Source organism: Oncorhynchus tshawytscha, linkage group LG02 (assembly GCF_018296145.1).
Source record: "Oncorhynchus tshawytscha isolate Ot180627B linkage group LG02, Otsh_v2.0, whole genome shotgun sequence".
NCBI classification, from domain to species: Eukaryota; Metazoa; Chordata; class Actinopteri; order Salmoniformes; family Salmonidae; genus Oncorhynchus; species Oncorhynchus tshawytscha.
In genome coordinates this window covers 46,103,366-46,119,863 of record NC_056430.1, presented here as the reverse complement: position 1 = coordinate 46,119,863, position 16,498 = coordinate 46,103,366, and the positions used below count along the sequence as shown (strand labels likewise).

Here is a 16,498-nt window from a genome sequence, read left to right as displayed (position 1 = left end):
CCATTCTTGCCATTCTCCTTGGACCTTTCTGGTCACTCTCCATATACCTTTCTCATCGACTAACTGTTTTTGCCCACAGGACTGCTGCTGACTGGATGTTTTTTGTTTGTCACACCATTCTCTGTAAACTCTGGACACTGCCGTGCGCGAAAAGCCCAGGAAGGCAATGTTTCTGAGATTCTGGATCCGGCATACCTGACACCGGTGGTCATACCGTGCTCAAAGTCTCTTAGGTCACTCGTTTTGCCCATCCTAACATTCAATTGAACAGTAACTGAATGCCTTGATGCCTGTCTGCCTGCTTTATATAGCAAGCCACGGCCACGAGTCTCACTGTCTGTAGGAGCGATCCATTTTCGTGAACGGGGTGGTTACCTAATAAACTGGCCGGTGAGTGTATATTTTTACTGTAGTTATTTTCTTTACATTCTGTCCAACTACAAACACACATACTGCACAGACAAACGTGTATTTCACCAAAACATCTGAGAAAAAATAGAGTCAAGTAACCAGAGAATTGATGAGAGGATGAGAGTGAAAAAGAGAGAGGGATAAAAATAGAGAGAACATTTTGGGTAGAGTCAGTAGTGACTTTTGAATTTAACCTAGACAAGGGCCAGGATTCAATCCAATTGCTCTTCAAGCTCGCTTTATCGCAGTTTTGAATTTAATCCTGGCCAAAATAGAAGATTGAGTAAAATTAGGGGTAAGGTATTTGTCTTACCAGGAATGTTTCGGGCTGACAATTCAGGCGCTCCTGGTAAACAAAACATATATTTAAAGTTCATATACAGTTTATAATGTAAAGTTTATACTGTAGATTGACAGCCTTTGGTCTTTTATTTACGCCATTGACTCACACCATACATTAAAACTTCTTAGGGCTGAGATCCCGGTAACGGGATCGATATGACAACAGCCAGTGAAAGTGCAGGGCGCCAATTCAAAACAACAGAAATCCCATAATTAAAATTCCTCAAACATACAAGTATTTCAAACCATTTTAAAGATACACTTCTTGTTAACTTTTTAGGGATAGGGGGCAGCATTTTCACTTTGGATGAATTGCGTGCCCATAGTAAACTGCCTCCTACTCTGTCCCAGATGCTAATATATGCATATTATTATTACTATTGGATAGAAAACACTCTGAAGTTTCTAAAACTGTTTGAATTATGTCTGTGAGTATAACAGACCACTTACCTTTGATGATATTCATCAGAATGCACTCCTAGGAATCCCACTTCCACAATAAATGTTTGTTTTGTTCGATAATGTCCATAATTTATGTCCAAATAGCTCCTTTGGTAAACAAATCCAAACTCACGAAGCGCGTTCACTAGGAGCAGACAAAAAGTCAAAAAGTTCCATTACAGTCCGTAGAAACATGTCAAACGTAGTATAGAATCAATCTTTAGGATGTTTTCAATAATAATCTTCAATAATGTTCCAACCGGAGAATTCCTTTGTCTTCAGAAATGCAATGGAACTCAAGCCAACTCTCACATGAACGAGCGTCACAAGCTCAAGGCATTTTGGCAGACCTCTGACTCATTCCCCGCAACATGACCAATATCCCACTGTATCTTCAATAGGGAATGAGTTGAAAAACGACCAACCTCAGATTTCCCACTTCCTAGTTGGATTTTTTCCTCAGGTTTTGCCTGCCATATGAGTTCTGTTATACTCACAGACATCGTTCAAACAGTTTTGTTTGAAACTTTAGAGTGTTTTCTTTCCAAATATACTAATAATATGCATATATTAGCAACTGGGACTGAGTAGCAGGCATTTTACTCTGGGCACCTTATTCATCCAAACTACTCAATACTGCCCCCAGCCAGAAAAAGTTAATTGCCACACTGTGTGCGCCTGTGGGGGGTGGTGTGTGCGTGTGTGCATGCCTGCCTTCGTGTGTGTGTGTGTGTGTGTGTGTGTGTGTGTGTGTGTGTGTGTGTGTGTGTGATGATGATGGTAGTTTTGCTCACTGTGGACTTGGTGGTTCAAGAAATGTAATGATGACCCGTAGTCGACTTGACTAGATTGTATCCGTTTCTCCCCCTCCTTGGGCTTGTGGGCCACCTGTGAGTCCTCTCCCTGGGGCTTGGTGACCACCATTGAGGTGAAAGGAGTCACAAAGCCGTACTTCAGACAAAGATCCAGGGCCTCCTTCTTCACCTTCTCCTTTGCCGTCCCGCTCAACTGCACCCTGAAACAAACACACACAAACACAGGTATAATAACTGTATTTGCATAAAAAATTGACAAAATACAATTTTAATTTTTTTTTAAGAGATAATCCATTACCGAATGAAACTCTTGTTAATTTGGTGATAGTCTATGTTCTATGAGTTGGGTAAAACATGTATTTTCACCGTGATTTAACATCTAAGATAAGTGGTCCGTCAGTGAATTCAGGATATTGCACTGTGCCACGTTCTCACAATAAGGTTCTTGTCAATGGAGATAGGGAGTAACACACATTTCATAATGCTTTTTAAAACATTACCTCTACTCCTGATTGCCATATCAGCCAATATATGGTATGGGCATACTTGTCTAGAACACATACATCCTTTTATATCGTCATGACAAGGTATGTATTTTGCTAAGATGTGGTCAAACTAAACAGTGGACCAAATATTCAACTCAGTTTTTCTTTCAACGTCCATCACGCAACGCAATTTTCTATTCTCCCCCCTTGCCCTGTGTGTGTGTGTGTGTGTGTGTGTGTGTGTGTGTGTGTGTGTGTGTGTGTGTGTGCGTGCGTGCGTGCGTGCGTGCGTGCGTGCGTGCGTGCGTGTGCGTGCGTGCGTGCGTGCGTGTATTGGATGATGGTAAATTAACCAACGAATTTGAATACAATTTTACATTTTCATGAATTTGATCATATCGGGAGAGGACATTCAGAAAAAGTACGGGACTTGAACCTGCAAAACTTAATGCACTCTATCTGTAACAGATTCTAGTTATGGTAACAGAAGACTGTATTGAGATCGGGCTTTTCTTCAGTGAGAAAATATGCAGAATGTAGGCCCAGTTCCATCTCACTCCATATTCTCCCACTGGGCTTCATCGCCCCACCGTATTTGGATGCTTCAGATTTATACATCCGGTGAAACATCTGGCACCTTGTACTATCTTTGGTATTATTGTGTGTACATTAGCTACACTAGCTATCTAGAAAGCATGCTCAGAGAGAAAGAGAGAGAGCATTGCATCGTGGGTTTTGTAGTCGACTTGAGCTGCATCAGATTTCCACAACAATTTTCACGTTGCTCTTAATAACCTTATTAAAATGACAAAATGAAACATTTGTTCACAAACAATATTGTTATCATATATTTGTGTTATTTAACACTGTAAAGCTTAGGAATGAATGGTTTGGGTGTAATGAACTGGGAATGTTTACGTTTGTGCTTTTCTAATAACCAATTTCTGTGTTCATGTAAGTGACTGATTGAACGTGCCTGGGAGAATTCCTCACTGTAGTATCTGCAATTTGGCAGTACGCCCAGACCCTTGTTTTGAGAACGATATCTCAGTTTCAAGGTCTCAGCTTGGAGAGAAGAAAGCCTCGTGAGGTATTGGTCTGTCACATGCATGAACCAGTATTGGTCGGTAACATGAATGAAGCAAATGTTAATGATGACTTAATTATGAATAATGAATAAGCTAAAACATGTCATTATTACTTTCTGTGTACGTATATAAGAGAACTAATGAGACTTCTCTGTTGGAGCTCCTGATCGACATGTGTACATGGTGCATTGAGTTGGTTAGAACCTCTCCAGCGCGTTGAGAATAAAGGAAGATTCATTTAAAATTGACTTTGAGTGTCCCCGTGTAGAATTTCCACGACAGGTGTATTATTCCTTTAAATTTCATTTAAAGAAATATCATCTCTATTATTCTCTGAATAATGTCCAATGATTAATGTATGAATCTGAAACATATTGATTGATTTACTTGTTACTTTTACTATCCTCATTTTTGGCCAAAATAACAGGCGTTTTGGTAGTGACATCATTGTTTCGGTTGTGACCTGGCATATACAGTGCCTTCGGAAAGTATTCAGATCCCTTTACTTTTTCCACATTATGTTACGTTACAGCCTTATTCTAAAATGGATTTTAAAAAATTAAATCCTCAGCAATCTATATGCAGTATCCCATAATGACAAAGCGAAAACAGAAATGTTTGCAAATAAATTAAATATGTGTATATATATATATATATTATTTACATCCAGTTGAAATTGTAAGTATCTTGTTAACAAACTATAGTTTTGGCAAGACGGTTAGGACATCTACTTTGTGCATAATGCAAGTAATTTTCCAACAATTGTTTACAGACAGATTATTTCACTTATAATTCACTGTATCACAATTCCAGTGGGTCAGAAGTTTACATACACTAAGTTGACGATGCCTTTAAACAGCTTGGAAAATTCCAGAAAAATATGTCATGGATTTAGAAGCTTCTGATAGGCTAATTGACATCATTTGAGTCAATTGGAGGTGTACCTGTGGATGTATTTCAAGGCCTACCTTCAACCTCATTGCCTCATTGGGAAAATCAAAAGAAATCAACCAAGACCTCTGAAAAATAATTGTAGACCTCCACAAGTCTGGTTCATCCTTGGGAGCAATTTCCAAATGCCTGAAGGTATCCCATTCATCTGTATCAACAATAGCACGCAAGTATAAACACCATCATACCGCTCAGGAAGGAGACACGTTCTGTCTCCTAGATACGAACATACTTTGGTGCGAAAAGTGCAAATCAATCCCAGAACAACAGCAAAGGACCTTGTGAAGATGCTGGAGGAAACAGCTAAAAAAGTATCCATATCCACAGTAAAACGAGTCTTATATAGACAAAACCTGAAAGGCCGCTCAGCAAGGAAGAAGTCACTGCTCCAATCCCACCATAAAAAAGCCAGACTACGGTTTGCAACTGCACATGGGGACAAAGATCGTACTTTTTGGAGAAATGTCCTCTGGTCTGATGAAACAAAAATAGAACTGTTTGGCCATAATGACCATCGTTATGTTTGGAGGAAAACGGGGGAGGCTTGCAAGCCAAAGAACACCATCCAAACCATGAAGCATGGGGGTGGCATCATCATGTTGTGGGAATGCTTTGCTGCAGGAGGGACTGGTGCACTTCACAAAATAGATGGCATCATGAGGCTGGAAAATTATGTGGATATATTGAAGCAACATCTCAAGACATCAGTCAGGAAGTTAAAGCTTGGTCGCAAATGGGTCTTCCAAATGGACAATGACCCCAAGCATACTTCCAAATTTGTGGCAAAATGGCTTAAGGACAACAACGTCAAGGTATTGGAGTGGCTGTCACAAAGCCCTGACCTCAATCCGAAAGAACATTTGTGGGCAGAACTGAAAAAGCGTGTGCGAGCAAGGAGGCCTACGAACCTGACAGAGTTACACCAGCTCTGTCAGGAGGAATGGGCCAAAATTCACCCAATGTATTGCGGGAAGCTTGTGGAAAGGCTACCTGAAACGTTTGACCCAAGTTAAACAATTTAAAGGCAATGCTACCAAATACTCATTGAGTGTATGTAAACTTCTGACCCACTGGGAATATGATGAAAGAAATAAAAGCTGAAATAATTCATTCTCTCTACTATTATTCTGACATTTCACAATCTTAAAATAAAGTGGTGATCCTAACTGACCTAAAACAGGGGATTTTTACTAGGATTAAATGTCAAGAATTGTGAAGTCTGAGTTTAATTGTATTTGTCTAAGGTATATGTAAACTTCCGACTTCAACTGTAAGTATTCAGCCCTTAATATGAGACTCAAAATGGAGCTCAGGTGCATCCTGTTTCAATTGATCATCCTTGAGATGTTTCTACAACTTGACTGGAGTCCACCTGTGGTAAATTCAATATTGGACATGATTTGGAAAGGCACACACCTGTCTATATAAGGTCCCACAGTTGACAGTGCATGTCATAGCAAAAACAAGGCCAAACCATTTCTGCAGCATTGAAGGTCCCCAAGAACACAGTGGCCTCCATCGTCCTTGAGATATTTCTACAACTTGATTGGAGTCCACCTGTGGTAAATTCAATTGATTGGACATCATTTGGTAAGGAAGAAGTTTGGAACCCTCAAGGTGGATTGGCCAGACGGAAGCCACTCCTCAGTAAAAGGCAAACAACAATCCTCTTGGAGTTTGCCAAAAGGCACCTAAAGGACTCTCAGACCATGAGAAACAAGATTCTCTGGTCTGATGAAAACAAAGCGGATCTGTTAATGGTGGGTCGCGACCTGTCAGAGTAAATTGATACGGTCTGTTCAGTGCACTCTCTGCATAGTAGCAGTGTTTCTGCTCAGTTTGGCAGCTGTGTGAGTAGGTGGAAAATGCGGTTTTCTTGAAGATCACTCCGTGACCCACACGCTGCAGTGCTGTTGTTTAGCAGCAGTTGATGCGCTGTCAGCCACTGCACCGGCTTGTCATCAAATGTACTCAAGCTAGCCACAGCAGGTTCTGACTGAGCTCAATTGTCATGAAACGCAAATACAGCAATGAGTTTTTCTCTCTTGGTTTAATACAAACTTTGAGAAATAATGAGGAGTGCCCACAATGTGTTTTGTGCAGTGAAGTGCTTAGTAAAGAGTCTCAAAACAAACTAATTCAAACGACAGGTCCTGACCAAACAGCCACAGCATGACGGTAAACCCAGGAAGTTATTTCAGAACAGGGCAGTATGCCTCAGGAAACAGTGCTCCGACAGTGGTAAGTCAACAAGCAAGGCATTGTTGTCATTTTATAACAGGTGATGATAAGCAGAAATAAGGGAGTGCTATCTCATAGTAGTCGATGTGGAGTTATTTTGAGGTAATATGTACACGTAGGTAGAGTTAAAGTGATTATGCATAGCGGTCTCCTGCCTGGCAGAGAAAGCAGTACAGATGTTCTGATCCAATTTGGCACCATATAAAGTTACCTATGCGAGTCAGGGTTCTCAAATCTGGCATAGTTAAGAAACAAGTAAAGAAACAGACTCAATACTGAGCATAACCTCAGGGTTGCACTGTCAAAATGTCCAGAATAGACCTGCAGTCACACATCTCTCATTAGGAGTGTGTGTGTGTGTGTGTGTGTGTGTGTGTGTGTGTGTGTGTGTGTGTGTGTGTGTGTGTGTGTGTGTGTGTGTGTGTGTGTGTGTGTGTGTGTGTGTGTGGTGTGTGTGTGTGTGTGTGTGTGTGTGTGTGTGTGTGTGTGTGTGTGTGTGTGTGTGTGTGTGTGTGTGTGTGTGTGTGTGTGTGTGTGTGTGATGTGATCAATCAGTTTATTCCAGTTTAGAATAAAAATTATTTATTGTATTTTAACAGCAACAGTTACAACCTATACTTTTTTTCAACGATAATTTCTACAGCAAGATGTACAGTAGGCCTGATAATTTTTCATCTGTACTGTTACTTAAGGTTGTACTGAGCATGTGTGTGTGTTCTGTTATCAAAGAGTTCAAAATTCCGACTTGTATTTTAACAGCAACAGTTCCAACCTAGACAGATATGCAAGTGTTTTAAGGGGGAAAATAAACATGAATAGCTATTTATATGGGTATTTCATTTAATTTTTAGTTGTCTATGTTGCATTTGTTAATGGACATAAGTGCAATGATTGCATGATGCATGTTTTCGTAAGCTTGGGTCCCAGGAAAACACAGAATTTCTAATTTGGGTCCCAGGCTGAAAAAGGTTGAAGAACACCTGCTCTAGGATGTATTTGCTGCCAAAGGTGCTTCAACAAAGTACTGAGTGACTGAATACTTTACGTGAATATGATATTTCCATTTTTTTTATATACATTTGAAAAATGTCTACAAATCTATTTTTGAAGATGACTGATTACATATTTTATTAATTAAATGTTTGTTTGCTTTTGTAAACATTTCATGTTAAAATACATCACAGAATTAATTTTAAACTTCACTCAATGTAACACTTTTGTATGACTTAAATATTCTTAGATATTAATATTAGAAATAATATTAGAAATATTGACAGGAATGGGAAAAAAAGGTGCTTCTGCATTAATAAGCAGACCAAAGATGGTATTAACGATAAGTAATTAAAAAAAAAACTGCACTCCTAAAAGACTATTTCAGACCATAGCCTGCTGAATTTGCTAGATTTTTATAGAATAGTTTTTTGTTGTTGGCACAAATGAAAATGTGGCACTGACTCGCCCATGAATGCATGTTTCAGCATTGTCTCAATGTGGAGCTTGGCATTTGACATATATGCTCGTGCAGTTACAAACCTGCTAGAGTTAGCAGCAGGCGGATGAACAATATCCACCATTGTAGTACAAATGAAGCCTGAGCTGGTGTGTGAAGCTAACTGAAGCTGGTTGAGTTGAGTAAATCTGGCTTGCTTTGTAGGATACCCCTCTTCATAGACACAGGTGCAAACATACCCAAACACAGACAATGTCATGCAAAGCAAACTCACTCTTTGTCCAGGAGCTGCTTTACAGTGAGGTAGGCCCACAGCCTCTGGATGTGGCTGTCAGACCTGGCTTCAATGGGCTCCTTCGTTGGTAATGTGTCAGAGTACATCACCCTATTGCTTTTCTGAAATAATCAAGACATCCTCACATCACAATACTAAACATTGACTTTATTGTATATATTGACGTTTGACTGAGATGTTTCTAAAGTACTGATACGGAGCAATTTTTTTAATCAACATTTTGTATATTTAAAAAAAAACTAAAGAACATACTAAACAAAGAACAGGACAGTATGGAGTGATCTGACCTATGGACTTGTAAAGGGGGGTAGAGCAGAGGTGACCTCACCGATATGGCTATGACTTCTGCGGTAAACATCTCTATGTTGTTGTCGGGGATCTGGCCAGCCACCACGATCTCAGAGCCGTTGTAATACTGGCTGAAGTTGGTTTGGGTCAGGTTAGCCCCACCCAGATATACCATCTGCACGTCCGTCAATAGGGGTGTAGCCACCTCTTCATAAAAGCCCTGTCAATCGTACAGTACAGTAGCCATTAGTCCCACCCCCTGCTCCTCCTTGTTCCCTCTCAAGTCAACTACAGTCAGATAAACGGAAAACAACCGTTTAAGCCTGCTTAGATGAGATAGGATTTTATTACACTTCATTAAGGGCTCTATTTTCAACTGGTGGTAAGGAGGTGAAAGTGGTAAACATTAGTTAGCAATTTTGTCATGTAAAAACTGTCGCACTAGTATTCAATCCCTTTGTTATGGCCTAAATAAGACCAGGAGTAAACATCAAAGTCACATACGTTGCATGGTAATAAAGGCATGGGTAAAAATATCTGACATTATATGGTGAAGTTATTAATTACACTGGATGGTGCCATGACTCCTGACCCCCGGTGTGGCGGTAATACAGTCACCATAACAGCCCTACCTGTAACTGTGTTTAGACATAGCATATTTAAAAAACAGTTGTTGTTTCGTTTTATTCGAATTTGATTCGAATGATTCACTCTGTCTTTTTAGCTCTTATCAATAATGAATTGAATCTTTCTCATTGACAACGTTTGTCCATGGCTCAGACGTGGTGCATTTTACACTAAGCCATTATCAGTGTGAATGTTAACAATATATTTCCATATTGAACTCATGTAATTACTGTTCAAAAACAAGTTCAATATATTTAGCAAATATGCGATAGGTCTACATTTTTGAAAATGTTGTTTCCGTAGGCTATTTAACAAACTTGCCTATAACGGACTAACAGTCTAGTTAGAGTTCATTACAATACATAAAAGACCGCAAATACGAAACTTGAAGCAACCACATACAGTATTTAGCCATGGGGCATGTTCTGATTGGCCAGTGAGGGATCAAGCCTCTACACACCTTCAACTTGTTTATTCATAAAAACCCAGCCTTTTCGTGCCACCGCCAGCTACTGGGCTCATAATTCCAGTTGTGAAAATAGCAAAAATATTTCTGACACGCCTCCGAACTTATAGCACTACCTAGGTTTGTTAAAATAAAGCCTTAAAGGTTGGTTCAGCACTTTTGTATTCCAGCTAACGAAGCTCAGTTGGGAATTTTTTTAAATAGTTTTTGTTACAGGCTCAAATTATTTATGTTGAGATTTGTAAGAAAGAATTACAGTCCATTGCAGTGCCACACACTGTGTGTTACCTTACCTGCAACTGCAGAGCAGCATCAGAGTCTGTATATATTCTGCGTCCCACACCTCCGTTCTCCAGCGCCATCTTCTCCAGGAAGTCAAAGTTGACATCCATTCCAAAGCCGAGACAGTAAAGAGGGAATTTCTTACCAATAGCCTCCTTTATGTTCTCATGAATCTTTTCCAGGTTGGTCTCACCTGAGGAAAGTGAGATTGGCTTTCATTGTGTGTGTGTGTGTGTGTGTGTGTGTGTGTGTGTGTGTGTGTGTGTGTGTGTGTGTGTGTGTGTGTGTGTGTGTGTGTGTGTGTGTGTGTGTGTGTGTGTGTGTGTGTGTGTGTGTGAGTGAGTGAGTGAGTGAGTGAGTGAGTGAGTGAGTGAGTGAGTGAGTGAGCGTGAGTGAGTGAGTGCGTGCGTGCGTGCGTGCGTGTGTTTTTTGCTTAATTATCCTTGTGGGTACCAGAAGTCCTCACATGGATAGTAAAACAAATACATTTTACCAGTCCCCACAAGGAGAAATGCTATTTTAGACTTATGGGTTAGGTTAATGGTTACAATTGGGGTTAGGTTTAGAATTTGGGTTAGGGTTAAGGGTTTGGGGTTAAGGTTTTTTGTTTTGATAAAACATTTTACCTCCCTTTTTCTCCCAAATGTCATGATATCCAATATGTAGTTGCAGTCTTGTCCCATCGCTACAACTCCCGTACGGACTCGGGAGAGGCAAAGGTCGAGAGTCATGCGTCCTCCGAAACACAACCCTGCCAAGCCGCACACTGCTCACTTATCCCGGAAGCCAGCCACACCAATGTGTCAGAGGAAACATCGTCCAACTGGTGACCGTGTCATTGTGCATGTTCCCCGGCCAGCCACAGGAGTCGCTAGAGCGCAATGGGACAAGGACATCCCAGCTGGCCAAACCCTCCCCTAACTCTGATGACACTGGGCCAATTGTGAGCCGCCTCATGGGTCACCTGGTCACTGCTGCGACACAGCCCGGGATCAAACTATGATGCAGTGCCATAGACCGCTGTGACACTCGGGACGCCCAAGGTTAGGCTTAGGGTTAAAGTTATGGTTAGGTTAAGGGTTAAGGAGGGTTAGGATGGGAATCAATTATTTGGTCCCCACAAGGATAGCAATACAAAACTGTGTGTGTGTGTACCTGTGGTTGGGTCTCCATCAGTGAGCAGTATAAGAAGGGAGGCTGAGCCCTCTTGTGGGTGTCGGTTCAGCATGGCTGTGCCCTCCAACACAGCAGCATTGATGTCGGTGGCTAAGAAGAGAAGAGAGAGGAAAACACATTATGGATTAGCTGCTATTGTCACCAACTAGGCTGTTGTTCATATCTACCATTATTTTACCCTGTGTGCCATTTAAAGGGTTGGTGAGAGCCTTTGTCATTTAAGCTCTTTATCTACTTAACCAGTCAGATAAACTCATGGATACCATTTTAATGACTCATGCATGCTAGCTGTTCCAGTTTACCTCCAGTCATTGCGCTAGTTAGAATTGACTTGCGAAACTACCTTCAACATCCTTCATACTGGACGCAGAGACAGAAAAATGGTATCCATGAGTTCATCTGATTCATGAGTTCACCTTGCCAAAATCTCACTATCCCTTTAAGTGCTACAACATTCTGTTATATCGTAACTGTGCTGTCAGCTATGTAAATCTTTGAAAATAAGTAAGTAGGTAATGTGGTGCCTACTACGGGTCATACTAGGGTCACAAACGCACCGGTAGTCTTTGCCTGTGGATCTTCTCTTGACCACACAGAGTGGGTCAACTACCACTACGCTGTAGGCCTGGATTATTCCGTGGTATGAGCCTCTTTCCCAGTGAGCGGGACTCCCTCTTCCCATCCTAGGCTGAGTTAGCAGAGAAGCTCTAGGCTCCACTTTATTAACCCCGGTCACCCCTCTTGGTCTATCTCTGCCTGCCGGAGGTTAGCCCAGCCCTTCCTACTGTTAACACTTCAAGGGTAGTTTGTGTCACAGTATATTACGCGCGAGCTGGGGCTATTTTTGTGTACAACACCAACCTTTATTTAACTTGGCAAGTCAGTTAAGAACAAATTCTTCTTTACAATGACGGCCTACACCGGCCAAACCCGGACGACTCTGGGTCAATTGTGCGCCGCCCTGTGGGATACCCAATCACGGCCGGTTGTGAAACAGCCTGGAATCAAACCAGGGTGTCTGAAGTGACGCCTCAAGCACTGAGGTGCAGTGCCTTAGACCGCTGCGCCACTCGGGAGAAATCCTATATTTACTTATAGTCCGCTCTGCGCCATGGTCCGGCTAACTACGTGTCATCCCGCCTTTCACGCAACCACAGGGCTAAACAATTTTTATAAGCGCGGCATAGTCTCAGACATTCCTGCTAGCGGCTGGTCTTCTCTTTCGGAAAAGCTGACCACGACTCCATTTTGTTGATCCCTGCCTACAGACAGAAACTAAAAAAAAAGCTCCCACGCTGAGGTCTGTCCAACGCTGGTCCGACCAAGCTGACTCCACACTCCAAGACTGCTTCCATCACGTGGAATGGGATATGTTTCGTATTGCGTCAGATAACAACATTGACGAATACGCTGATTCGGTGTGCGAGTTCATTAGAACGTGCGTTGAAGATGTCGTTCCCATAGCAACGATTAAAACATTCCCTGACCAGAAACTGTGGATTGATGGCAGCATTCGCGTGAAACTGAAAGCTCGAACCACTGCTTTTAATCAGGGCAAGGTGACTGGTAACATGACCGAATACAAACAGTGCAGCTACTCCCTCCGCAAGGCTATCAAACAAGCTAAGCGTCAGTACAGAGACAAAGTAGAATCTCAATTCAACGGCTCAGACACAAGAGGCATGTGGCAGGGTCTACAGTCAATCACGGACTACAAGAAGAAAACCAGCCCAGTCACGGACCAGGATGTCTTGCTCCCAGGCAGACTAAATAACTTTTTGCCCGCTTTGAGGACAATACAGTGCCACTGACACGGCCTGCAACGGAAACATGCGGACTCTCCTTCACTGCAGCCGAGGTGAGTAAGACATTTAAACGTGTTAACCCTCGCAAGGCTGCAGGCCCAGAAGGCATCCCCAGCCGCGCCCTCAGAGCATGCGCAGACCAGCTGGCCGGTGTGTTTACGGACATATTCAATCAATCCCTATACCAGACTGCTGTTCCCACATGCTTCAAGAGGGCCACCATTGTTCCTGTTCCCAAGAAAGCTAAGGTAACTGAGCTAAACGACTACCGCCCCGTAGCCCTCACTTCCGTCATCATGAAGTGCTTTGAGAGACTAGTCAAGGCCCATATCACCTCCACCCTACCTGACACCCTAGACCCACTCCAATTTGCTTACCGCCCAAATAGGTCCACAGACGATGCAATCTCAACCACACTGCACACTGCCCTAACCCATCTGGACAAGAGGAATACCTATGTGAGAATGCTGTTCATCGACTACAGCTTGGCATTCAACACCATAGTACCCTCCAAGCTCGTCATCAAGCTCGAGACCCTGGGTCTCGACCCCGCCCTGTGCAACTGGGTACTGGACTTCCTGACCGGCCGCCCCCAGGTGGTGAGGGTAGGCAACAACATCTCCACCCCGCTGATCCTCAACACTGGGGCCCCACAAGGGTGCGTTCTGAGCCCTCTCCTGTACTCCCTGTTCACCCACGACTGCGTGGCCACGCACGCCTCCAACTCAATCATCAAGTTTGCGGACGACACAACAGTGGTAGGCTTGATCACCAACAACGACGAGACGGCCTACAGGGTGAGGTGAGGTCAGGTGAGGGCCCTCGGAGTGTGGTGTCAGGAAAATAACCTTACACTCAATGCCAACAAAACTAAGGAGATGATTGTGGACTTCAGGAAACAGCAGAGGGAACACCCCCCTATCCACATCGATGGAACAGTAGTGGAGAGGGTAGCAAGTTTTAAGTTCCTCGGCATACACATCACAGACAAACTGAATTGGTCCACTCACACTGACAGCATCGTGAAGAAGGCGCAGCAGCGCCTCTTCAACCTCAGGAGGCTGAAGAAATTCGGCTTGTCACCAAAAGCACTCACAAACTTCTACAGATGCACAATCGAGAGCATCCTGGTGGGCTGTATCACCGCCTGGTACGGCAACTGCTCCGCCCACAACCGTAAGGCTCTCCAGAGGGTAGTGAGGTCTGCACAACGCATCACCGGGGGCAAACTACCTGCCCTCCAGGACACCTACACCACCCGATGTTACAGGAAGGCCATAAAGATCATCAAGGACAACAACCACCCGAGCCACGGCCTGTTCACCCCGCTATCATCCAGAAGGCGAGGTCAGTACAGGTGCATCAAAGCTGGGACCGAGAGACTGAAAAACAGCTTCTATCTCAAGGCCATCAGACTGTTAAACAGCCACCACTAACATTGAGTGGCTGCTGCCAACACACTGACACTGACACTGACTCAACTCCAGCCACTTTAATGATGTAAAATGATGTAAAATATATCACTAGCCACTTTAAACAATGCTACCTTATATAATGTTACATACCCTACATTATTCATCTCATATGCATACGTATATACCGTACTCTATATCATCTACTGCATCCTTATGTAATACATGTATCACTAGCCACTTTAACTATGCCACTTTGTTTACATACTCATCTCATATGTATATACTGTACTCGATACCATCTACTGTATCTTGCCTATGCTGCTCTGTACCATCACTCATTCATATATCTTTATGTACATATTCTTTATCCCCTTACACTGTGTATAAGACAGTAGTTTTGGAATTGTTAGTTAGATTACTTGTTGGTTATTACTGCATTGTCGGAACCAGAAGCACAAGCATTTCGCTACACTCGCATTAACATCTGCTAACCATGTGTATGTGACAAATAAAATTTGATTTGATTTGATTCTTTCTAGTTTACCCTCCGGGGTGAGTCACACTCGCTGTCCCGGGTATAGGGTTTCAGCTAAGACTAATTTCTTGAAATCATTTATGAGATGAAAGTTTGTCCTTACTCACTTCGTCTGAGTAACGACAAACTATAGATACCCAGTGCTCCTTTTGTGTCTTTTACACAGTTACCCCCTGTGGTTTCCTGTTCGAGCCCACGATATGGTCTGGGGACATCTAAGGTGAACCCCCTGAGCCTGTAGTTGTTACAACGCTACTCTTCTTCTTCAGCATTTTATTCAATTAGCAATTTAATCAGTTAATGTAAACCAGTAACACTTCTCTTTTGGTTCCACAGTTTCACAAATGATGGATTTCATAGTTTTTTTATATGGCAATTATAATGCAAAAGCTTCTAAGTTCTGTTCTGACCTTACACCAAAAGTCGTTTAACTTCTAATACATCAATCAGCTCCTGATCCGTCTTCCCCAGAATCTCCTCTCCGCTCTTTCCCTATCGTTTACATTGGTAATTATACCCCTTCATATCCAAGCCCATGCCTCCTTTGACTACAGCCACACAAGACATCCTCTCCCTTAAGCAAAGTTACATAACGCATTGTCTCCTTTACATGTGACGTCTACACAGAGTCAGGTAACACATTGGTTGCTTTGTAGGTGATGACAATCTGTGGTGTCATCTGCTTCATGACCCACATGCCATCAGGCAATTCTACCAACTCCATCCCAGGGCCGAGATCTGACGTGGATTTCGCCATATAAGATGAACCTCCGCCTTCCGGTAGAGGAACATCTGCATACAGTCTACCCGCACCGGTCATTTCTTCTCTGCCTTTGACTGGGTCCTGCCGCACTTTTGCTGCAGCTGCTTGTGGTTGAGGCCTTGTCTGTAAGTAATAATTGTACCTCCTCTTTCATGGATGTGTCGTGCGAAGCTCTTGGCAGCCTCCAGGTTGTCCTGGTTGGCCGGCAGCAGCTCCTTCCTCCAGGTAGACACTGAGCTGTCGAACGTGATCAGGCCAAAGTGGTCGTCCTCCGCCAGGTCTCCCAGGATCTTCAACAAGGCCTCACGGGTCTGACAGATCACAGTGCAATCAAAATACAATCAAATGCAACCAATTAACCACTCAATCAATGTGCATTGTCCCCTTCATTGAATATAAATATGTGGTGTATGTGTACATTGCTTAATCGCTAGGCCTTAAGCTGCATTACAACAGGCAACACACAGACACACAAACCTGCTCCATTTTCCTGCCATGCATGGAGCCACTCCGATCGATGATGAAGACCACATTCTTTGGAATGCGTGGTAGGTTACTGGGGGCAAAGTGATGGACAAAATACCCCTTTGCCTCCTGAATAGGGAATGAGAGACAGTGATTA

General features: G+C 42.8%; 2 protein-coding genes across 13 annotated transcripts in view; one reads left to right on the top strand and one right to left on the bottom strand.

Moving 5' to 3' along the window:
• Positions 1 to 16,498, top strand: part of LOC112244872 (nuclear pore complex protein DDB_G0274915) — a 710,200-nt gene that overhangs the window by 155,690 nt on the left and 538,012 nt on the right. The gene's annotated exons all lie outside the window — the stretch shown is intronic.
• Positions 1 to 16,498, bottom strand: part of LOC112244852 (inter-alpha-trypsin inhibitor heavy chain H3) — a 42,587-nt gene that overhangs the window by 6,974 nt on the left and 19,115 nt on the right. For both annotated transcript variants that reach the window (XM_024412683.2, XM_024412684.2), the window contains exons 7-14: positions 16,354 to 16,470; positions 16,019 to 16,187; positions 11,338 to 11,448; positions 10,194 to 10,375; positions 8,848 to 9,027; positions 8,499 to 8,620; positions 1,989 to 2,209; positions 725 to 757 (exon numbers count right to left, since the gene is read on the bottom strand). In XM_024412683.2, the coding sequence (XP_024268451.1) occupies positions 725 to 757; positions 1,989 to 2,209; positions 8,499 to 8,620; positions 8,848 to 9,027; positions 10,194 to 10,375; positions 11,338 to 11,448; positions 16,019 to 16,187; positions 16,354 to 16,470 (1,135 nt within the window). The remainder of the gene's footprint in view (positions 1 to 724; positions 758 to 1,988; positions 2,210 to 8,498; positions 8,621 to 8,847; positions 9,028 to 10,193; positions 10,376 to 11,337; positions 11,449 to 16,018; positions 16,188 to 16,353; positions 16,471 to 16,498) is intronic.